Source organism: Lagopus muta, chromosome 2 (assembly GCF_023343835.1).
Source record: "Lagopus muta isolate bLagMut1 chromosome 2, bLagMut1 primary, whole genome shotgun sequence".
NCBI lineage: Eukaryota > Metazoa > Chordata > Aves > Galliformes > Phasianidae > Lagopus > Lagopus muta.
Window position 1 is genome coordinate 79,460,870 of NC_064434.1, and position 22,070 is coordinate 79,482,939.

General features: G+C 51.6%; 3 protein-coding genes across 5 annotated transcripts; 1 reads left to right on the top strand and 2 right to left on the bottom strand.

The window, feature by feature from the left end:
• Nucleotides 1-1,098: 1,098 nt before the first annotated feature.
• Nucleotides 1,099-6,935, bottom strand: LRRC73 (leucine rich repeat containing 73). The gene is made up of 6 exons (XM_048936082.1): nucleotides 6,573-6,935; nucleotides 5,985-6,145; nucleotides 5,093-5,215; nucleotides 3,931-4,031; nucleotides 3,164-3,347; nucleotides 1,099-1,561 (listed from the first exon to the last, which is right to left on the bottom strand). The coding sequence occupies exons 1-6, from the start codon at nucleotides 6,842-6,844 to the stop codon at nucleotides 1,491-1,493; spliced, it is 912 nt and encodes a 303-aa protein (XP_048792039.1). The 5' UTR covers nucleotides 6,845-6,935; the 3' UTR covers nucleotides 1,099-1,490.
• A 308-nt stretch (nucleotides 6,936-7,243) lies between these two features.
• POLR1C (RNA polymerase I and III subunit C) lies at nucleotides 7,244-21,175 on the top strand. Of its 3 annotated transcripts, XM_048934742.1 has the most exons (10): nucleotides 7,244-7,446; nucleotides 11,065-11,166; nucleotides 16,835-16,906; nucleotides 16,979-17,086; nucleotides 17,211-17,343; nucleotides 17,895-18,014; nucleotides 18,235-18,387; nucleotides 18,523-18,672; nucleotides 20,412-20,528; nucleotides 20,862-21,175. In XM_048934742.1, the coding sequence occupies exons 4-10, from the start codon at nucleotides 17,030-17,032 to the stop codon at nucleotides 20,978-20,980; spliced, it is 849 nt and encodes a 282-aa protein (XP_048790699.1). In that variant the 5' UTR covers nucleotides 7,244-7,446; nucleotides 11,065-11,166; nucleotides 16,835-16,906; nucleotides 16,979-17,029; the 3' UTR covers nucleotides 20,981-21,175. The 3 variants fall into 3 exon arrangements, with proteins under 3 accessions (XP_048790699.1, XP_048790700.1, XP_048790698.1); XM_048934743.1 differs by lacking the exons at nucleotides 7,244-7,446; nucleotides 11,065-11,166 and adding an exon at nucleotides 16,596-16,761; XM_048934741.1 differs by lacking the exons at nucleotides 7,244-7,446; nucleotides 11,065-11,166; nucleotides 20,862-21,175 and adding exons at nucleotides 16,610-16,761; nucleotides 20,748-20,860.
• YIPF3 (Yip1 domain family member 3) lies at nucleotides 11,633-16,558 on the bottom strand. The gene is made up of 9 exons (XM_048934745.1): nucleotides 16,450-16,558; nucleotides 16,165-16,371; nucleotides 15,984-16,090; nucleotides 15,685-15,730; nucleotides 14,998-15,090; nucleotides 14,520-14,651; nucleotides 13,916-14,029; nucleotides 13,341-13,464; nucleotides 11,633-12,127 (listed from the first exon to the last, which is right to left on the bottom strand). The coding sequence occupies exons 1-9, from the start codon at nucleotides 16,513-16,515 to the stop codon at nucleotides 12,006-12,008; spliced, it is 1,011 nt and encodes a 336-aa protein (XP_048790702.1). The 5' UTR covers nucleotides 16,516-16,558; the 3' UTR covers nucleotides 11,633-12,005.
• Nucleotides 21,176-22,070: the final 895 nt, after the last annotated feature.

A 22,070-nucleotide genomic window follows, 5' to 3' on the forward strand; every position in this document is an offset into this window, starting at 1 on the left:
TTTGTTTTCTTTGTGTGGGGAAAGTGGTTTGGAGTTGACAGAAGATACTCAAACAGGAAGTCCTCTTTGTGTGAGAGTTTCTGTGGGTTACTGATACCAACACTTCCAAGAGTTTTGTTTTCATGAGCAACTGCGCTGCAGGGGGCTCTAATGAAATCTCCATCTCACATGTTACACAGGTGTCTGCCTTCTTGTAATACTCTCTTTCCTAAGCTCCATCTTCATGGCAACAGGAGGAGACCTGGGCACCTTCTGCTGTAGGTGGATGGAGTAACACAGGAAGCATCTTGTTTCCGTGACTCCATAATTAATGATTTTATTCTGTGTTCCCTTGAGCAGCAGCTGCTGCCACAATTAAATCTTCCAACTTAATGCCAGTCATGAAACACAATCTTCTTCCTTACTACACTTCAGCAAGTGCAGGGGACACATGGCTGCAAGCTGTCATACCAGCACTAGTTGGAGCCTTCACCACAGCCTGTACCCCGTAGACAGGCTCCAGCCCTCACTTCCAACAGAAATGAAGGCCTGGAGGAGAGCAAACAGGACTATGCTGGACCTCACTGCGAGACCAGGCAGGCATCTCCTCTGAGGGAGCTCTGCTTCCTTGCAACAAAGGGAAGGTGGAAGCTAGTATCCTTCACCCTTGCAGAACCACCTTCTTGCACCTGTGGTCCCAGATCTTGTGCTTCAAGAGGAGCTTGTGCATTCCATGAGGGGCTGACCGAGCTTGTTTGATGTGTGAAGGAGTCTGCCAGCACCTCATACTTTACCGCAGGAGCCCATGCCTGATAGCCTAAAGCTGGCACCCAGCTTCAGCAGAAACTCACCCCTGGGTGGCAGTGTGCCTCTTTGTCCCTTGTCCCTGTCCTGCGAGCTGTGAGTAGCATCTGCGGCAGGCTGGTTCTCACTGGGGCAGGGCAGCAGGAAGCTCGGGCTGCGCAGGGAGCAAAGAGCCCGGCCCTGTGCGGTGCTGCCACCTGCTGCTCGTGCTATGCCCCCTCCTGTACATGTGGGAAGCGAAATGCCCATTTGTAGCACTATTTCTGTCAGCGTAATTACTTCGATGTAGCGGGAGCAGAAGGACTGAGGCAGCTGTGAGCAGTGCCACATCTGTGACCTTTATAAAACTCTGATTGTGACAGCAGAACAAGCAATAGAAAGACCATCTCTTATACACATCTGAATAAATACAGCCTGCGTCCTGCAGGGTGAGGCCAGGCATGGGGAGAGGCAGGGCAGTGTGAGTAACACATGCAGCAACCAGACAATCACAAGCAGCCGACGGGGCGTGTGACGACACAGATGTGTAGAGGTTCACTCAAACCAGGCTCCAGTACTCAGAGAGTCAAGGGAGCATCGACAGGACATGAAATGCGTGAGGAGACCCTGGGGGCAGCTCACCGGCGGCAAGGAGCTGGTGGGTGTGTGCACCCTGGTGTGCCATGCGTGCAGCACTTTCCTTGGCAGAAGCAGGCAGAGTAGCCCAGCTACATCTCTGTTTCTGCTAAGAGGCTGTCACCGAGGCCTGACGTCATCAAGACCATCTGGGAGCTGGGATCTGTGGTGAAAAGGAGAAAACAGTGAGCTTTTGGGGCTGCGGGAGGACATGGAGCTGCTCTCCAGATCCAGAGTGAGGATGAAGGACTGCAGCCCTGCAGGATGGAAACAAAGTGCTGAGAGGATTTGGGGATTAAGTCGGAGCTAGGCCTGCCCAGGTCATGCAGCTGACAGGGCTGGGGTTGGTGGGGTGGTGGTCACTGTTGTAAGATACCTGGGCAGGGAGAAGGTAGGAATGTAAAGACTGCTGCAAGAGACCAGGGTGAGTACCTGTATTTGTTGTGTCCCAGCAGCCTGGTGTACTTGGCTGTCAGGAACATCTGTCTAACCCCCCTGCACCTTCTTGACACATACAGTTACTGGTCTTGCTGACCCAGCTGTGTGTTTAGTCAGCTCTTCCCCTTTAAACCTGCATGTGATGAATGGAATCTTTTCAGCTCTAAAGCCAGTGTCCAGCAGGGATGAGCTGGCAGGCAGCCACAGACTGAACCCACCTAGGGTGGTGGCACAGCCTCCCCAGGATGTCAGCAGGCAAGCCGACATTTTGTGGCAGCAGAGGTCTGGAAATCCTGATTTGCTGTGTTGCATGAACAGAGGGTTTGTGCAGCCCTCCTCAGCCTGGCTCCAGGAAGGTGAGGACAGCTCTCTGGCCTTTCAGTGGTATGGAGCCCCAGCCAGGAGTTCGGCAACTCTTCCCAGGCCAAGTGACGCTGATGCAAAAGGATGGGCAATGCACACCAAGTCAGAAACCAGTAGAGTACCAGTTTCTCATCCAAAATACTTCACAAACATCAAGAAAAACTGTTTTTCCTGGTTGTGTCGGGGGAGATGTTTAGTGCCTGCATGCTTTGGATCCAGATCCTACACATTCAAAATTGCTGTGGGGAATCTGTTACTAAAAACTGGGTCCCAAAAGTGGTCAGAGCTGCCAGCAAAGGAGATTTATGGCTCTAACAACTGAAGGACCAGATGTCCTGAGAGTGGTTGTGCTTGTCTGCTAATCTGCTAGTAGAATGGGGAGAAGGAAAAAAGAAAAAAATCTAACAAACCAACAGGATCATAATGCAGATATGATAACATACAATACTGTGTACACACACACACAACAGCCTATCGGTGTTTCCTTCACATACCTATATTACAAGCACTGCACAGACAGGCTGTGGTACCTGGCTAAACTCTCACAAGCTTAGGCCACAGGGACAGGATCCTGTGCCAGTTCTGGAAGCAGTGAGGAATGACATGAGTTTTGGCTAGGATATCTGGCAAAGACCCCTGAGATTTTAATGTTCCTGCCCTTGGTTTTAAGACTGTGCACAAAGATTTTATTCCTGCGGCATCAGTAAAAACGCCTTTGAGATGCTGTTCCTACTCTCTGCAGCAGCCGCACTGTCCTTGGAAGTTCCTTTTCCAAGCATGGCTCAGCCCAACACTATTAAACATGAAGGTCATAGATGGAGGCTGTCTGGATTCCAGCTCACAGGGGTAAGGGACAGATACCACTAACCAATCCCACTCTGAGAGATAAGTGGCACTAGGAAACACCCTAGGCACCCCTATTCCTTTCTGCCAACCCCACCATGCCAGGCCCCAGAGCTCTTACTGTTCTGGCAGATCCAGGGGTTCTTCTCCCTGGCTGTGACTTCACGAGCTTCCGTTTCCTCTTCTTCCTCGCCCTCTGAGAGCAGGTCAGAGATCTGCTGCTGCAGCTCAGGACTGATGTTGTTCTCTGACAGGATGAGTGTCCGTAGGGCCGTGGGGTAATTCTCTACCATGTCTAGCAAGGTCTGAGCAGAGAGAGATAAGCAGGCTGACAAGAAGCATAAACTGCAGCTAGGTTCAACAGCAAGAGTTTCAGCACCATCTCCCTGCAAACTCCAGCCCTCCTCTTTCTACCTCCACCGTCCCTTGGCTTTGACCTCCCTTTGCCAGACTTTCTAAGAGCCTGAGGACTTCCCATATTCCTGTGGGAAGAGCTGAGCCTAGATTTTCTTGCTCTGTCCAAAGAGAAGGGGACTGCTCTACATCCTGTTGCTCCCACATACCCAGCTAAGTCCCATCTCTCAGGGGAAAGCCTATGCTACCATGCCTTGCCCCCATCTGTACACAGTGCTTTAGCTCTGATCCTCCACTACAAATTCACCAAATAGAGCTGTGTGACTTTTCCCTGCTGACTTGAAGGAGCCAAAAGAGCCCCAGGGCTGGATCTGTGGCTTCTGAGCTCCTCCTGTGGCTGAATGCAACAGGACAGGAAAGCAGCAGCAACATTTCTAGGTGGAAGCGAAGGAAGGTATTCTGCCCCTATATAAATGGTCAGGACCTATTTCCTTTAGACTGCAATGATGATGTAAGAGTAACAGGTTTCCTTACCTGGGCTGATTGGTTGGTGAGTCCCGTTCCCTCCAAATCCAAAACTTCAAGGGTTCGACTGGAGGCCACAGCAACAGCAAGCATCCCGGCTACCTGGTCACCTATAGGATAAGCAAACCAGGGCTGTGAGCAGTGCCTGCCTTCACTCATATACAAGCCCTGCTCTTGTGAGGCTGTCATGGAAACACCCTCTGCAAATTTCTGCCATTGGACAACTTCTAAGTCTTGGCTACCTCAGGAAAAAAAAGTTGTTAACTGAGGGAAATTTATTTTATACCCCAAGGAACTCCATCTGCCCACATCTCCTTCCTACTCAAGGCTGTGAGGACCTTTCACCTTCCCTGAAAAGGATCTCGGACTCCCAATAAGGACCTGAAATAGCCTAAGGGAAAGTTAGAGTGTGGCTGAGGCCTGTGCCAGCTAATAGGCTGTCACGTTGGAAAGGGGGGAGACTTCTGGGGTGGTGCAGCAGAACTGGGAGCATTAGAGATCAATGCCAGTGAAGGAAAGAGACACCAGGGTGTTCTCTTGGAATTTCCTGGGGACACAGGACTGTGACACATCCTCTCCTGAGGAAATCCAGGCTGACACAAGGTAACACCCTGGGGTCTTTGCTGTTCTGGAGGGTGACCTGGTCTGACAGGGTCTGGTGAGGTGGGAAGTGCCCAGCCCGTGCCTGGGTTAGGGAGGCATGGCCTGTTCTCACCACCTCACAGTAGAGCTGGAGAGAGTTGGTTTCTATGGCAACCCATGCCAGGCTCTCCTCCTTCCCCCTGCTCCGTGGAAATGAGAAGGGAGGAGCAAGGGGGGCTTTTAGGGCCTCTGTCATGCTGATGTTGGGCCCTGGTACAAGGCCTTCAGGTACAGGGAAGAAGTGAAAGGTCAAACATGATGACACACAGGCAGGCCACTACCTCCTTTCCACTCCTTCAGCAGGTCTCAAGGCCACATTACACTGGACAGCAGGGCTGGCTTCCTTACTGCTGTGGGCACCCATCAGGGTGAGGTCTCTGCTGGGGGCCAGGCAAGACAGCGCAACAAGCTGCCCTGTCCTGCTGGTGGCACTGCTGCCCATCAACAGCTGGGTTCCCAGCCACCCACCAAAGCAAATAGCACAAACACAGACAGGTGGGAGCATAGTATCCCTTGGTCCCCAGCTTACCCAGGGGGTTGTAGTCCAAGTTCAGCACTCGGAGCTGGGAGCTGTGAGCCACAGCAATGGCCAGGCGGCCCCAGCCTTTGCTCGTGACACCTGGGTTGGCACTCAGTGTCAGCTCCTTGAGGCCTGGAGAGGAGAGAGAAGCCAAACCAGAGTTTGAGGGTCACCAGAGCAGTCAGAATGAAATGAGTTCAGCTAACCAGGAGATGCGTCTCCTGTACTCCAACAGACTAAAGGGTTTGGAGTAGGTGGCATGAGGTGATAGGTCAGCGAGGATCACAGGGACAGCCTAAACCCAGGAGTGGTGACAAACTGAGATAACAGAATCAGTGGCACTGTGGAAAAGACTCTGAATGCCAGGGAGAGAAGTAGTTTTACCCGGTATATGATAGTTCCCCTTTTAAGTGGGACCTCAGAGCTCTAAAGATCATCCCCTGTAAAGATCTGAGCCTTAGCACTGAGGCTCTGACCATCTACACACTCCATGTGTGCACCCATCTGCAGGGATAATTTCTGGGTGCTGACAGTAAAGCCAAGAGTGGGGTGAGAAGCACACCATGTATTTATCTGTGGTGATTATCGACAGGCTAGTGCAAAATAATAAATGAAAAATCCAAGTTGTTGCCTCCTCCAGTATCAAGCGCTCCTGTCATGAACCAGAAGCAACCTGTTGGTCCCTGAGCAACAAGCTGCCTGCAGGACAAATGACAGCAGAAAGCCCATGGGAACTGCTCTTCTATCACTTGGTTTTTCTGCTTTACATGAGTTGGGAAAATAAGTCCCTCAGCCCAAGTTACAGAGCCTGCCTCTCCCAGGGCTGAGGATTTTGGCTGTGTCCATTTGCTCTATGTAAAGCTCCACTGGCTTCCACGCAGCCCACAGCCCTCGTGCTTACCAGACTTAGCCCCGTCAGGTGGCAGGAGTCCACAGATGAGGTTGATGCCTTCATCACCCAGCATGCAGTCTCCCAGGTCCAGAGCCACCAGCGAGGGGTGGATGGAGAGTGCAGGGTTGAGGAGAGCCAAGCCTGCATCCGTCAGGGGACTCCCATGGAGACTGCAGAGGTAAAAGGGAAATCACCACGGAGGAAGCCCAGGAGCTAGCTAACCCGAGGAGGAGGGAGAAGTAGAGGAGAATGATTCTAATGTCAGATGGGGAAAATGTGCTAGGAAGGCCCTGCAGAGGGGCTCAGCCGGCAGCTGCAGAGGCACTCCTCTCCCAGCAGGGATGAAGGGCAGTAGAGGACGCTGGCAGGGCTCAGGGAGGTTCTTCCCAGCACCAGGGCCACCCAGGTTTGGGGAGACAAACGAAACCACGCCAACCAGATGAGAGCAGAGTTAGGTCCCCAGGCCCAGTGAAGGGCAATGGATTGGCGTCTGCAGCATCAAGGACGTTGCTCCTCGCGCCGGGGCTGGCCGGCAGCCTCTGTCCCCACCAGGCTGGGCAGACCCTGCCGGGCACCCGCCACTTCCCCGCTACTCACAAGAGGGACTGGACGGAGCGGTTGGTCTTCAGGGCCTCGGCCAGCTGCTTGACGCGGTTGATGTTGGAGACGATGCCCAGGTTGAGGTTGAGCTGCGCCAGGGAGCGGGACTCGGCCACCCCCCGGCAGACGTGCCCGAAGTCGCGCTCCGAGAGCTGGCAGCCGCGCAGCGACAGCAGCCGCACCGAGTTCTCCCGCAGGCTCTCGCAGATGTCCCGGATCTCCGCGCCCGACAGCGTCTCCCCGGAGATCTGGATGGACCCCGGCAGCATCTTCCGCCCGCTCGGGGAGCCGCAGCCCGCCTAGCCCGCGGCGCCGAGAGGGAGCCGCGCTGCGCGCTGCGGGCCGGGGCGAGCGCCAACGCCGCCGCCACCGGGCGCTGCCGGCCCGGCCCACCGCGGCCCCGGGGGCGTCACCGCGCAGCCTTACCGGCGGCCGCCGGGCCGCCCCGCTCCCCGCAGCGGGCGGCGGGGCCCGAGGGAGCCATCGGCGTGGGCTGATCCGGAGCGGGACCAGAGAAAGAACGCGCCGTGCCGACCCGCCGCTCCAGCCGGGGCCGGCAGTAGCTCCCGCCCCGCCCGCACCTGCGGGGCCGCTCCGCCCCCTCCCTCCTCCCGCCCCACGCAGAGCGGCCCGTCCCGCCCCGCCGGTTACGGCGCCATTTTGTGCCCCGCCGCCACTCGAGGCACGCGACGAGCTTCTGCTGTCCTCTGGTACTCAGAAGAGGGGGTGCGGGCGAAGTCCCCGAGAATGGGCCGAAGTCGCTGGGCTATGGTTTGCCCCAGGCTGGGCAGTAACGGCCCGTTGGCTTTATCTGCTGAAACCTGCTGATCCTCAGTCTTGGTCCCGGCACGCGTGGTACAGCGGTCTGCAGGTCAGTGTGAGCCGTGTCTGGGGCAGGCGGGTCGGGGCCAAGGGGTTTTCTGAGTGGGTTCACAGCATGTCGTATGTATGGAGAGTGTGGTGGAGGATGGGGCTCGAGGCTCCTTATTGTCCCTTGGGTACAAGGCGGGGTTGGAGTTCTGTTGGCTCCTGCTGGAATGAGCTCGAGTGGGGTGGATGGCCCAGGGTCGGAACTTAGGGCTGAGCTAACAAAAATATGGAAAAATGGTGACGTGCCATCTTCCACAGCTGGTTGAATTGTGGCATGAAGGTGTGGAAAGCTGTGCACAGCAGAGGTGGTATCAGTGGGGTTGTGAGGAGCTCCTGGCGGATTAATTTAATGTGATTTCCTCTCACAGAAGTAGGGCAGCACGTGAAGGGTTCTGGGCCACAGCTGGGTGCACAGAGGAAGCAGAAGAAATGAGGGCATCTATCATCCTTTCAGTGGTTTTCTTCCTGCTGCTGCAGGAATGATGTATGCTGGGGTACAGCCTGGAAGGAGGGGGCTGGGGGGATGGACGTATCCTCAGGCGGCAGCAGCGTGCCTCAGGCTCATGGCAAGGGAGCAGACCTGCCTCATGTCGTGTCCCCTGGCCAGTGCAAGGAGGTAGCTGGAAAGTCTGAAGGGCTTCAGGAAGTGCTGTAGGTTTGTTCACCTCTGCAGCACGCAACCTGATGAGAGATGTGAGGGGTGTTTGTGATGCCCTTTTAATTTTCTGATATGGATCAGGGAATTGCTCTTTTCCACCTTGTAATGCTGTAGTTGGAGAGAAATATGAAGCAGGGCCTGTGTTGTTTCAACTCCAGTGAGCTGAAAAAGGAAGCCAGTGATGTGGAAATTAGGTTAAACCACATAAGTAGGCAGCTTTCTGCACATAGCTAATCTCTTAAGGAGAAAGCCTGGCTGCTGTATATGGCAGCACTCAAGTGAATTCCAGTCCACTGGGTAACTAAGGGACAAACCCAAGCTTCTCTGCTTTGCTTGCAAGCCATACCATGAGAGAGGAGTGGAAAAATAGAATATGGAGGGGATTGTTAAGCAGTTTTTCTCCTGTTAAATGGAGGAGTGGGTCACCTGAGCCACTAGCTGCATGTTATGTCCTAGATGAGACCAAGGGTCTCTGATGTCAACTCTTATGTCAACTCTAAGGCTTTGACTGCAGCCAAACGTATGCACCACCATGCACATTGCATTTCCTGTTGCACATGGGTGCCCAGGCTTGGAATTGCGTCTGCAGGCTGCACCAGGAGTGAACCACAACCTGGCAGTATATCTGTTCTGGGATATGAACAGCAGCTGTCTGTATCCAGCCAGTGATAGTTTTCAAAAAAGAAGTTCCTGATCTCTGAAGCCATTAAATGGTTCAAGTAAGAAGAGAATCCTGTATATTGCAGGGCTGCAGGTGGTACAGGGTGAATGTCATAGTGGTCTGTCTAAGTAACAGCTGCTGATCAGCACAGGTTGAGTGGAAGACTGCACTTAGGTTCACTTGATAATCACCTCCACGCACTAATTAACCCATGCTTCCTTCAGCAGGCTGTTATTAGAGAGGCACTTGGAAGAGAGCCCCTGGGACATGTCCCACTTCAGTTGACAGCAGCAGCCTGGAAGCACTGCTTAGGGCATCAGCCTGGCTTTGAAGCCCTAGTGATGGCATCTTCAGTGCCTGCACTCAGGTGCAAGAGTACATCAGGAAGATGAATATCCTACCTTGCTTTAAGCTCATATACACTGGGATTAGTGGTAAAGGAGCAAGTGGTTCAAAGCTTGTCTCGCTAAGCCTCACCGAGGGCTTTGCAGAGGCAAATTTGGCAGTGGTATTTTGTCGAGAACTAGGTATTACTTCCTTGTCATGTGCAGTTACCCAGCAGAAATGAGGAAGGTGATTTATTGTTTTCCTGCTGGGGCATGGGAGATGAGAGCTGACCCCCTAGACTGATGCCACTAACGGCTGACATATAAATAGGGAAGAACAGCAGGTGATGAGCAGCTAGAGTGAGACCAGACATAAGGAGGAAGACAAATGGGAGAACAAACAGAATACCTGTAACCCAGAACATGACTAAGGTTACACCAGGTGCAATGGACTGTAAGAAGGGTTGGTCTCCAGGTACTGCAGAGGAGAGGAGACCATAGAATGCATCGATGTTTTACCTTCCTCTTTCTAATGTGACTGCCTCATATTTATTTCAGCTTTAATTAAAAAGGCTTACACAGTTCTTGTAGCATTACACTTCCTCAACAGCCACAGTGTGAGGAATTACTTTAGATATGCTGCAGGGGAGGAGGGAGTAACTTATTTTAGATTTCCTGCAAAAGCCATGGCAGGAAACAAAGGCATTAAAGGTGGAGAGTGTCTGGCATGATGGGGATGTAAGGCTTGCACTGGTAACTAGAGGACTTGTGTAAAACTGACCTGCCCTCCCACAGGGACCTGACTAAGGCAGTGTGCTCAGCCTGCTCTAAGGAACTGCAGCACACATGCATTTCTCTGCAAAACCACGTCCCCCTCTGTCAGTAAAAGGAGAAAGTCTGAATGTCTCAGCAGAGCACCAAAGTTCTGGTAGTAGAAAATGTTTCAAGCTCCAGCTGCTGCACAGAGGATGACCTCTGTGGAACTGGAGCAGAGCAAGTCCCACAGCATCTGAGAGGGTGGTTTGTCATTACTCCTGTCATCTGTCCCTAGCAGACAGGACACATAAGCTGCACAGAGAGAGCATGAAGACTTCTCTTGTAGCTCTCCTGTACTTTGAGTGAAAACACAGGTGCAGCTTTGTCATTCTGACCTAGCTAAATGACAGGGCATAGAAAGGGAGCACAGGTCTCAATGATGCCCACAGATCAGCAGTGTTATTTTGTCCCTGTTTTAATTCTTGTCTGGAATTTTTCTAGTGGCAGTCATCTCTTTCTCCTTTCCTTTCCCCCTGCCTGCACTTGAAAAGTTTTCACCAAGAAAAACAGACCCATTCTATGCTGCCAGGGCAAGAAATGGGCAGTCAGAACACTAGAAACTAACCTCCCATAGAGTTATAGTGAAGGGGAATGCCAGACTTGTAGTTACAAACAAATTCTTTTAAGTTTGAAAATAATGGAAATGCTAGGTGCTGAAAGTGGCTTAATTGCTCAAGAAACATGGAGGTTGCTGGCCCAAATGGTGTAGCTGATGCTCCCAAGCAACTTGTTCTTGCGTTCTTCAGCCAAAATAAATTGGGGGCTGGGGGAGAAAGTCAGAGAATGGGTCTGCTGTGCATGTGTTAGCAGGTTAACTTTGTGCTCTTGGAAGGGAAACAAATGATGAACTCAGGAATAAGCAACAGTAGAAATGAGGTCTGTGACTGAAATGCTCAAGTCATGTCCAGTGACATTGTAGTCACTGAAGTGATGAGCAGCCTGACTGCAGTAGCTGGCACTGCTTTCCTCTTTTTCATCACACCTTGGCTTTAGTTTGAATCTCAACAATACTATCCTCTCCTGCTAATAAAACAAAGGGGAGTGCAGTTCTTCATGCTACCTGCCTTGTGCTGATTGTAGCCACACTGAGAGAGGATTTTTTTAATTTTTATCTTCAGTATGAGTGTCAGCTTCTTAGGTGTGGCTCCTTTCTTCCAGGAGGGAGACTGAAAGCCAGAAACCAGCCCACATCTTAACACTCTTAGACCAACGAAGGAAGACTACAGCTGAACTATTCAATTGTGAGCTACTGCAGTGCAGGTAAGCCTAGCCTGAGCTGTTCTACTTACTTCCCTATCATTGCTGGAGCCTCCCTGCTCACAGACATGCTGACTGCTGTCCCAGAGCAACTCAAGCAGAAGGGTGATAAAACAAACAGAAAGGTGTGATAGCACAGGGACATATATATTTCTGACGTACAGGAGAACGGCCAGTGAGGTGAGATGGCAACTTGACCAAATGGAAAGAGAGGGATCAATCTGGAACATGACAAGGAAGAGAATATGGTTAAATATCATAATGTTTCTTAAAAATCTGCAGTGTAGCTGAAGTCCCTTTTGGGCTATGGAAAAGCTGCCCAAGACAGGTCATCTATCCTGAAACACTTGGAAATATGACAGCACAAAAGTGCAAAGAGTTATGCTGTCAGTCTAGACAAGATAAATCACGGCACAGAGACCCCACAACACTCTCCCATTACATAAGTAGGCTCAAACATAGGACACCATTCAAAACCAACATCAAATTTAATTCTTCCCTCTTCAGGACAGGAATAGAGCAGACAGTCCTGGAGTTACATGAGCAAGCATAAAGAGGGGTAAGGTACTAACCGAGCTAGGAAATCCCAGCTAAACATGCAGGCAATAGAGCCACACTACTCAAGACAGCCCAGATCTGGGTGGGTGGAAGAGCTTCGTCCTCCTGAGTCATGGAGGTGCTGTCCACGCAGCTGTGCAGAGCTGCAACCCAAAGGACAGGTCCAGGAAGGCAAAACAAAACTCTTATCTCTGTTGTTCCGTTCCTTTCCTAAGAGGCAGCAGGCTACTACAGCCCTATGCAGCCCTGAAACTAGTGAAGGAAGCAAGTCCGTGACTGTGCAATTACAGGGTCAATGCATTGGCTTTGGCTGTTGTATTTAATACAGCATTGGAAACAACTGGAATGTCTCTGGCAACTCTCTGAAAGGGTGGCATATTGGGTCCTTCCAGTGTGTCCAGGATACCTGCAGGAAACAGGAGGAAGAGGAGAGTGGCAAGAATTAGTTCAGAAGCAGGTGGTGTGTTTCTTCTTGTTTTCTGTCTGGCATCGAGTGGCAGAGCCCAGGACTTGGAGGCAATGGGAGGAGACATCTTGCCCCTCAAGAATAAGCAGCAATAAACACCTCCATCCGGAGACCACAGCATGCAGATCAGAGTTTATCCTTGGGGCAGGGCAGTGTAGATCTTTTCTCTCTGAGGGTGCTAAATCCAGCCCCTTGTCATTTGACCTGAGCAAAGACTGCTAGGAACTCTCCTCTGCCAAAGCAGCCTGACAGATCATTTCTGCTTCACTCCAGCACATAACCTCCTCTTAGACCAACTGTTTGCTTTCATTTTGAGATATACCTGCAAGGCTTATATCAGGAATTGCAGTTGGAAGTGTGATATGGAATTTTTATCACTGCAGTGCAATATTTGGAAGGAAGTGCACATGCTGATGGCACTTCCTCTCAGTTACCCTCTCAAGAGTGATAATCAGTCCTGGAGATTCTTGAAGAAAATTGCTTGGAGTATATTCTCAGCAAATGAAATATGGGAGAAGTTGCATATTAGGGCTGAGAACCTTGGCCACAAATCGGGAGCCAGGAAAGAACAGTGTTTAGCTCTAAAAGGACTTGTGATGCTATGCCAAAATTATGTAATTTCAATTTATTTTATTTTTTTTAAAGGAGACTAATAGTTTGTTAAAAGAAAAACAACAAAACACAAAGACCACTGAATCTGTATAGCTTGGTAGAAAGTACTGACTGCAGAGGATGCAGCTTTTGCTGTGCTGTACAACTTAAGATAATAAAGGTATTAGGTAAAGAAGGAAAGACTTTAATGACATATTTCCTCATCAGAGTAAAGCAGCCTGATTTTAGCAAGGTTCAGGAAGGGACTGGACAATAAAAAAAATAGTCACTGCTTTAACACTTGTGGGGAAAGATGAAGCCTGCTTGCAGCTTGTCTTGAGTACTAGTACTGCACACACAGACTACCCCACATTAACATGCTGACCTATTTTGACATCTCCTGCTAACAGTGGTAGTGCTAGTCACTCTTGGGCATGGAACTGGCCCAGATGCCTTTAGGTCAGTTCTAAACTGCCCATCCTTTCTCTCTGAGAAAGGAAAAAGCACCACCTCCTCCTCCCCTACATCTAAGAGGCACTGCCATCGTGTTTCCCTTGCTTACCTTCTACCACCTTGTGATAAGCAAAGTGCAGATAGAGCAGGAAAAGCATATGCAGAGCAGCAAGAGTTCCACACAGGATGAGCCGCTGGGTATGCCCCACTGTGCGTGACACCAACACAGCAACCTAGGAGAGAAGTGGAGACTAAGAGACTGGATAACTGCAACATCAGCCTCTGGCACTGCATTCAGGAGCACACAGGAGGATGGTTTAAATAGTGAGAGCTGGTAGAAACACCACTCAGAGCCTTTCTCACAGGTGGCACCAAGAAATTCTGAGTAATCTGACTTTGTTTTGGGTAGACGAATCTTGCCCAGTTTCAGCAAGTGTTCAGGAGGCTCAGGCAAGTTTCTCTGGAGCAGCAGGGGACATAAGACAGCAGGCTTACTGCAGCTGTCAGAATGGGTGAGGACAGTCAGCCAGGCCACACACAGTCTGGGTGAGGACAGTCAGCCATATGACCCATAAGCATGAGGCTATTCTTTAAGCACCTTACCCAGCTGTGGAATCACTTGCCTAGCCCAAGGAACAGAAAGCAAGAAACACTTTCCTCCTCTCTGGACTGCCTGTCACTTACCATTCGAAGTGTAGAAAGTCCACCAACGACTAACCAGAAAATATAAAAGAGGGAATGGAAGTGGATATTATAGGTGACAAGCAGAGTGATGCAGTGTCCAAAAAGGCCATAGCCCTGACAAAACAAAAACATCCATGTTACAGTTGTCACCTGCACACAAAGGGTCATTGAGCAATGAGCAGCCTACATTTGCAACGTTTTAGCAAGGCAGTACTTCACAAACCACATGCTCCCAGCTAGAATGTCAAACAGCACTACAGTTTAAACAGCAGCTCACACCCAGCCAATCTGTCTGAAGGATTCACATGATTGTCAGAGATTGCAGCAATCTAGGAAACAGAAGGAAAAAGCTTCTGATCCCAGATAAATGGAAATCTCCCTAAGTGGGAAAATTGCAAGCAGAAACAGCTGCTTTGTGCTATCTCTGGGACAGGTCAGGTCCAAAGAGCTTCTTGGATTTCCAAGTTGTCCTGACACAACAGGATTATGGTCATCTGGGACCACTAATTTACAAAGATGTTTCTTGGAAAAGCTCACAGGTCACCCTCCTTCTGGAACACCCTACAGCCAGCATCCATCCTGGGGCAGCCCCATCCGTACATACCAACAGCGACAGCATCTGCACCATCGTAATTTGGGCATTGCACAGATATGCCAGGAAATAGATGAAAGAGGAGACGCCCAACCAGTAACCAAAGCAGGTGCCAATGGCTGTGCCCATCAGTGTGCCTTCCCTCTGTGGAGACAGCAGCAGTTTGAAGAGAACTCAGAGAAAGGCCTGCCAGCACTTAAGATCCACTGCAGAGAGTACCCAGAGCTTTCCTAACATAATCACATAGCTGGCTTAACAGCAGGCAGGTTGCCCCATGATTTGCACCCCAACTCTCCCAGCAACAGAACATCAGGACTTTCTGATGCAACTTTCCTCCCCTCTCTAAACCAAAAGGTGCTTCTTCAGATCAAATCTGCTTTTTATCAGGATGCTGTTGTGATATGGAAGAGGTTTCCTCTCCCTTTCCAGTGTCATTATGGCTATCCCAAACCCGGTCAAATCGCAAATTAATCACTGAGACTTGCCGTACAATTATAGTGTCCGAGGTCTTCATCCCATGCAAAAGGATGGCCACCAGTGTGAAGACCAGCATGAGGGGTCCATAAAGCTCACCTGCGATCTTCTACATGTAAAGAGAGAGATGGGAAGGTTTGGTTTGTGCTCGTGTCTTCCAGGCTCTCCACCCTGAATGGCATAATGAGCATCTCAAGAGAGTTTTATCACCTGAGGAGCATCAGCAAGGCCACTGCTGACAGAAGCCACACAGAATAGGCTGTGTGGTGAGTCAGAGTGGTGTTAAACAGGATGCAGAAATGGGTGAAGTCTAGAGTCCTAGAACTGTACCAGCGTTAAAGGTAGCAGAAGGGTAGCAGCGTTAAAGGCAGTGCTGGCACAGGCTCCGCAGGGCAGTGGTCACAGCAGCGAGCTTGTTGAAGAAGCATCCAGACAATGGCCTCAGCCATATGGTCTGATTTTTGGGTGGTGCTTTGTGGAGCCCAGAGTTGGGCTTGGTGAGCCTGGTGAGTCCCTTCCAACTTGGGATATTCTATGATTACAGTTCTGTGAGAATGAGGTTTGGAACAACTGTAGGAAAGGATTTACCAATATTTTGAGGGAGGTGAATATCTAACAAACTTGGATCCTTAATAACACAGACTAATTAAATTTGAAGGGTCTCTGCTGAACAGTCACTCAGGCCATAGGAGAGAGAACTCACCTGTGGGAAATTGATCATCTTCACAGGAACCATGGACTCCAGTAATCTGCATTACAGCAAATCAGGGAATGGCATCAGGAGAGTTAATGAGATGCTTCAAAAAGCAACAGATCCCATGCACCCACCGCCAATGCTTCCTGCTGTGACTCGTAGGGGACAGAGAGCGTTTTTAAAGGGTTACATGAACTAAGTAAAGGCAACGGTGCCGTCGGGGGCTATAGCTTTGCCAGGAAGGATTCACAAACCCACTGCTGTGGGGGCCAGCCAGCCAGTTCCAGCCCCGCGCGTTCCCCGCCCACCTGGTGCGCACTTGGACGGGCTCCACGTCGAAGTAGGGTCGTAGGATGTCGATGTTGGCGTAGAGGCTGAAGGCCTTGGAGGCCTGCCTCTTCCCCACCTGCCACATCTGCAGAGAGAAGGGCGCATGCAGCGGCAGGGCCGGGGACGGCGGGGGCGGTCGCGGGGCGGGAGCACGCTCACCTGGTCGGCCACCTGCCGCCCCAACTGCCCCTGCAGCCCCTTCATGCCCAGGAATTCGCCGTCCTCCTCCCCGCCGGCCCCCGCCTCGCCCTCCGCCTCCTCTTCCTCCTCCTCCTTCATGCGTTGGTGCATCTCGCCCATGTCCTCGAAGCTGGAACCCGACGTGTCATCCATGTTCTCCATGTCGATGACGGCGGAGCCGCCGCCCTGCTCCGGGGCACAGAGCGTCAGCGCCCGCCCGGGCCCCGCTCTCCCCGCCACGGCGCCCGCGCGGGACGGCCCCACCTGCACGTTGTCCTCAAAGCCGCCCCACTCGGCGGGGCCGTTCCTGCCGCCGCCCGGCGCGGACATAATGCCCGGCCCTGCGAGCCGCCGAGCTCGGAGGAAGGAGGGGGACGCGGACGTGACGGTTCCGCGGGAGCCGTGCCGGATCTCGCGAGAGAGCGTGCGAGTGGCGCCTCCATCTTGTGTGCGGCGGCGCGGCGCGGCCGCGCCTGGGCGGGCCCGGCCCTCCCGCTTCCGGCGGCGATGGCGGCCAAGCGGAGCACGGACGAGATGCGGGAGCGCGTGGTGCTGGGCGAGTTCGGCGTCCGCAACGTGCGTAGGGCGGCGGGCTGTGGGGCGGCTCCCGCCTCGCCCCCCGCTCCCTCACGGGCTGCGCCTCCCGCAGGTCCACACCACCGATTTCCCCGGCAACTACCCCGGCTACGACGACGCGTGGGACCCGCGGCGCTTCGAGGAGGTGAGTGAGGGCGGCGGCGGCGGCGGGGCCCCGTGGTCGGTTCTGGTGTGACGCGGCGCGGGGCCCGTGCAGGCGTTCCGCGTGGACGTGGTGCGGGAGGAGGACGGCCTGCTGGAGTTCGACATGGTGGGAATCGACGCGGCCATCGCCAACGCCTTCCGCCGCATCCTGCTCGCCGAGGTACCGCGGGGCTGGGGCGGCTCCTGGGGGAAGGGGTGGCGAGAACGGTGCCGGTGCGGGTGGATAGTCCGTATGTGGGTACTGTGGTAGGCATCTTACCGCCTTGGTCTCTTGTCTCCCTGAGGTGCCAACGATGGCTGTGGAAAAAGTGTTTGTGTACAACAACACGTCCATCGTGCAGGATGAGATCCTGGCGCACCGCCTGGGCCTTATTCCCATCCGGGCCGACCCTCGACTCTTTGAGTACAGGAACCAAGGTGAGGGTCTCGGGTCAAGCAGCGGTGGTGAGGGTGGAGCCCATAATGAGGAGCCAGGGTGATGCCATAGGATCATGAAAGGACCCCTGAAGACCATCTGGTCCAAGTCTCCCGCAGTGAACAGAGACACCTACAGCTAGATCAGGCGCTCAGAGTGCTGTCCAGCCTTGCTTTGAAAGTCTCCAAGGACAGGGCATCCACCGTATCTCTGGGCAACCTGTTTCAGTTGCCTCACCATCCTCACTTTCACCGCTCTCACTTTATATCTAAAGCAAATCTACCTTCTATAAGGTTCAGCCCATTTTCTCTTGTACTATCACAGCAGATCCTGCTGTAAAGTCTGTCCCTTTCTTTATTGTATGCCTTCTTTGGGTACTGAAAGGCCGCTTCCAGGTCTCACTGCAGCTTTCTCTTCTCCAGGCTGAACTCTTTCAGTCCATCCCCATAGGAGAAATGTTCCATCCCTTTGATCATTTTTGTGGCCCATCTCTGGATATGCTTCAACAGAGCAGAATTGCAATTCCATAAAGATACTGTTTTGCCCTTTCCAGGAGACGAAGAGGGGACGGAAATTGATACTCTGCAGTTCCAGCTGAAAATAAAATGCAGCCGGAATCCTCAGGCAGCCAAGGAATCATCAGACCCAAATGAACTGTATTTCAATCACAAAGGTGAGAGCTCTTTCTGCCTGTCCTAAAAGTAGGTGCAGCTTTTTGTTTTTTCTCTTGTTCACTTTTTTCTTTCTCTCTCTTGGGATTTAGCCTTGTGAGCAGAGACAGCCAATTCCCTTACAGTATACAGAGCTTACTTTTGCCATCCCCAGTCTCATACAGGTCAGCAACCTGTTTTCTGAGGCAGCAGCTGGCTGATGTTTGTGCCTTCTCTTGGCAGTGTACAGTAAGCACATGACATGGGTGCCCTTGGGGAATCAGACAGACCTCTTTCCAGATGCTGACTTCCGACCTGTCCATGATGACATCCTCATAGCACTGCTGCGACCTGGCCAGGAAATAGATGTGCTCATGCATTGTGTCAAGGGCATAGGTGAGTGCTGGGTCTGGGCTTGGGAGCAGGTGTGCTGGTGCTTGCTCGTGAGCACAGCTATGTGACGGGAAACAGTGGAGAACGGGCTTGACCCTGAGGCCTGCCCTCACCCTTAATTCTTAACTCTTTGTACAGGTAAAGATCATGCCAAGTTTTCTCCTGTGGCCACAGCTAGTTATCGACTGCTTCCTGACATTACTCTCCTGCAGCCTATTGAGGATGAGGCAGCTGAGATGTTACAGAAGTGCTTTTCCCCTGGAGTCATCGAGATCCAGAACGTCAAAGGTACTTTATTCCCAGTTGTAAAGTGCCTTGTTCCTAACAAGTGTTAGCAGAATCTGAATAGAGACAATAGAGAGCCAAACCATGTAGGGGAAAAAAAAAACCCACACTATGATGTTGTCTCATGCCTAACTAATCTTGTGGCCTTCTATGATGGAGTGACGGCATTGGTGGACGAAGGGAAGGCGACCGATGTCATTTACCTGGACCTGAGCAAGGCCTTTGACATGGTCCCCCACCACATCCTCATCTCCAAATTGGAGGGAAGTGGATTTGATGGGTGGACGACCCGATGGATAAGCAATTGGTTGAAAGGCCGCAGACAGAGGGTGGTGGTCAATGGCTCTATGTCCAGGTGGAGGCCGGTAACAAGTGGTGTCCCCCAAGGGTCTGTCTTGGGACCGGTGCTCTTTAACATCTTTATTAATGACATCGATGAGGGAATTGAGTGCACCCTCAGCAAGTTTGCTGACGACACCAAGCTGAGTGGTGCGGTTGATACGGTGCAAGGAAGGGTTGCCATTCAGAGGGACCTCGACAGGCTGGAGGGCTGGGCTCGGGTGAACCTGATGAGGTTCAACACGGCAAAGTGCAAGGTTTTGCATTTGGGCCGGAAGAACCCCAGGCACCTGTACAGGCTGGGAGGAGCGGTCCTTGAGAGCAGCTCGGCAGAGAAGGACCTGGGGGTCCTGATGGACGAGAGACTGAATATGAGCCAGCAGTGCGCTCTGGCAGCTCGAAAGGCAAATGGGATCCTGGGCTCCATCAGGAGAGGGGTGGCCAGCAGGGACAGGGAGGTGATTGTCCCTCTCTACTCGGCTCTTGTGAGGCCCCATCTGGAGTACTGTGTCCAGGTGTGGAGCCCTCAGTACAAGAAAGACATTGAGATTTTGGAAAGGGTCCAGAGGAGGGCGACTAAGATGATCAGGGGGCTGGAGCACCTCCCCTATGAGGACAGGCTGAGGGAGTTGGGCTTGTTCAGCCTGGAGAAGAGAAGGCTGCGGGGTGACCTCATTGCAGCCTATCAATACCTGAAGGGAACCTACACCCAGGAGGGGAGTAAACTCTTCAAAAGGGCTGACAACAGCAGGACTAGGGGAAATGGTTTTAAGTTGAAGGAGGGAAGATTTAGGTTGGATGTTAGGGGGAAGTTCTTTACTAGGAGAGTGGTTAGGCCCTGGAACGGGCTGCCCAGGGAGGTTGTGGATGCCCCGTCCTTGGACGTGTTTAAGGCCAGGTTGGACGGGGTCCTGGGCAACCTGATCTGAATGTGTATGTTTGGTGGCCCTGCTAGGCAGGGGGGTTGGAACTACATGATCCTTGGGGTCCCTTCCAACCCGGGTGATTCTGTGATTCTGTGCTATTTTGAGCCTGGTTGTATTGGCTGAGCGGCTGTCCCACACAGATATTTTCAGTGATGAACTGAGATGTCTCTGAAATGCTTAGGTGTGTCATGCCTGTCTGTAGAGCCCCGTGGTACTCTTTAGCTGTCTGGGTAGCAAGCTTGCTCTTTGTAGCAGCTGAGCATGGAGAGGACTTGTGTCCTGCCCAGGAGTACATACAGGCTTTTTGTTTGGCTTGGAACTGTTCAAGAAAATGAATTCTGCCAGGCTGGAGTTTTGCGTTAGGAACGTGCTAATTCTTCTGTATGTGGCTTTGATGCCTCTCCCGCTTGAGGCTTTTGTGACCCCAAGGTACCCATCTGCTGCTGCTGTCCATCTTGTTTTGTTTTCTCCTTTTAGGAAAAAAGGTGGCAAGAGTAGCCAATGCACGGCTGGACACATTCAGCAGGGAAGTCTTCCGACATGAGGGTCTGAAAAACCTTGTGCGCCTAGCAAGAGTGCGAAATCATTACATCTGTAAGTGGCCCATTTTCTGTAGAACAGAGAGCCCTACTGTGCTTTGTGCAAACAAGCAGGGGCTGGCCAGAATGTGTACTTTGGTCTCAGTCTCCCACTTCTCCCTGGCATCGTTGGTCTTCCTATGTTTGTATTCCTGTGGGGACCCACTGAGACTGTGGTTTTGTGCAGCTTCGGGGTAGGATGTGTTTGTGCTTCTTGATGGCTTATTTCTTGCAGCTGCAAAGGTCTGGCTTGCAGAAGTACAGCGTAAGGGAAGATGAGGGGCAAAAGCTGGAGCCAGCTGCAGGCTGAAGCTGCGCAGTGGTCGTGCTGACTTGTATCTCTGTGCAGTTTCAGTGGAGTCGACAGGTATCTTGCCTCCAGATGTGCTGGTGACTGAAGCCATCAAGATACTGATGGGAAAGTGTCAGCGTTTCCTGAATGAACTGGACACGGTGCCTATGGAGTGAGCGGGCTGTAGTCAAGAAGCACAATCCTGTGCTGCTGTTTCGGGCTTCCTACTCTGGCCTGCAGGAGTGGTTCTTCTGCCCTAGGCATAAGTTTTGAGATGGATTCGTTAAGAGCCCTGGGACCATCTCTTTCAACTTGTTTTATGTGTGACGAGCCTCAGTGAGGAGATGCACTGCAATAAAAGCTTTCTTTTACCTCTGTCTGCTTCTGTGCAGTTAACAATTGTGAGACTCTAACATACAAAAAAAAGTGGCAGCAGGTCTGAAGCCGAGTAATATTTATTTTAGATTGCAGGCAGTGTGTAAAGAGTACCAATAAGGCAGTGTAATGAAGCTCTTAGCAGCAGGCCCATGAGAACTTAATAATTTACTGTCAGTTTATGCCTGTTTTGAAGATGTCTCAGAATAGCTGTGTGGAAGCTGTGTTGTCTTATAGTACTGGGCTTCTGTGTATAGTAGGAATGGTGGGGTTTAAAACCTTGCTCTAGAAAAACTGATTGTCCCTGTTATGTATCTCAAGGTAAGGCATTCCTTTCTGGGCATTAGTTTTCACCACCCTCTTCTCTCCTTCAGTGACGGAGCTTTTTGGGGTGTGGTAAAAGGCAAATGTCAATTACATGTCTCTATCACGGGAAGCCTGGGATAACATGCAAGGTTAGCATTGGGATGAACACTGCTACGGTGGAAGTCTCTGGGCAAGCTGATAATGTCAGAGAATGGCTGTGAGCAATGGTACATTCCAGCTACTCAAGGTAATCTTCACTACAACACTAGGATCGAGCGTAGCAAATCATACTTTCTACCTGTTTCACTGTGATGTACTTATTCATACCATACGCATTGTTATAGGTCTTGGGAGTGGCTACGCTGTAGGGAATGCTGTGTTCAGGGCAAGGCCACTGGTGGTCTAAAAGCAGAATAGAAACAGGATGACCCTAACTTGCCGTTCTGGGTGACATCACCAACCTGTCTCATAGTCCTGTGTTGTGCTGCAGACCCATGCAGATGACTGCCAATACCTTTAAATGTTTTTTTTTTTCCCCATTCTTTTTTAATTTAATTAGCTAGTCTGGAATAGTGCATCTCTTCC

Excerpts from the sequence above, each read along its gene's own strand:
- POLR1C (XM_048934743.1), top strand. The coding sequence starts at position 16,693 with ATGGCGGCCAAGCGGAGCACGGACGAGATGCGGGAGCGCGTGGTGCTG. Across the intron at positions 16,907-16,978 it reads ACCCGCGGCGCTTCGAGGAG|GCGTTCCGCGTGGACGTGGT; the intron begins GTGAGTGAGGGC and ends GGGCCCGTGCAG. Across the intron at positions 20,529-20,861 it reads AGTGCGAAATCATTACATCT|TTTCAGTGGAGTCGACAGGT; the intron begins GTAAGTGGCCCA and ends ATCTCTGTGCAG.
- YIPF3 (XM_048934745.1), bottom strand. The coding sequence starts at position 16,515 with ATGTCCGCGCCGGGCGGCGGCAGGAACGGCCCCGCCGAGTGGGGCGGC. Across the intron at positions 14,030-14,519 it reads TGCAGATGCTGTCGCTGTTG|GGCTATGGCCTTTTTGGACA; the intron begins GTATGTACGGAT and ends TTGTTTTGTCAG. Across the intron at positions 13,465-13,915 it reads GACTTTCTACACTTCGAATG|GTTGCTGTGTTGGTGTCACG; the intron begins GTAAGTGACAGG and ends CTTCTCTCCTAG.
- LRRC73 (XM_048936082.1), bottom strand. The coding sequence starts at position 6,844 with ATGCTGCCGGGGTCCATCCAGATCTCCGGGGAGACGCTGTCGGGCGCG. Across the intron at positions 5,216-5,984 it reads ACCTGACGGGGCTAAGTCTG|GCCTCAAGGAGCTGACACTG; the intron begins GTAAGCACGAGG and ends TCTCCTCTCCAG. Across the intron at positions 3,348-3,930 it reads TCACCAACCAATCAGCCCAG|ACCTTGCTAGACATGGTAGA; the intron begins GTAAGGAAACCT and ends CTCTCTGCTCAG.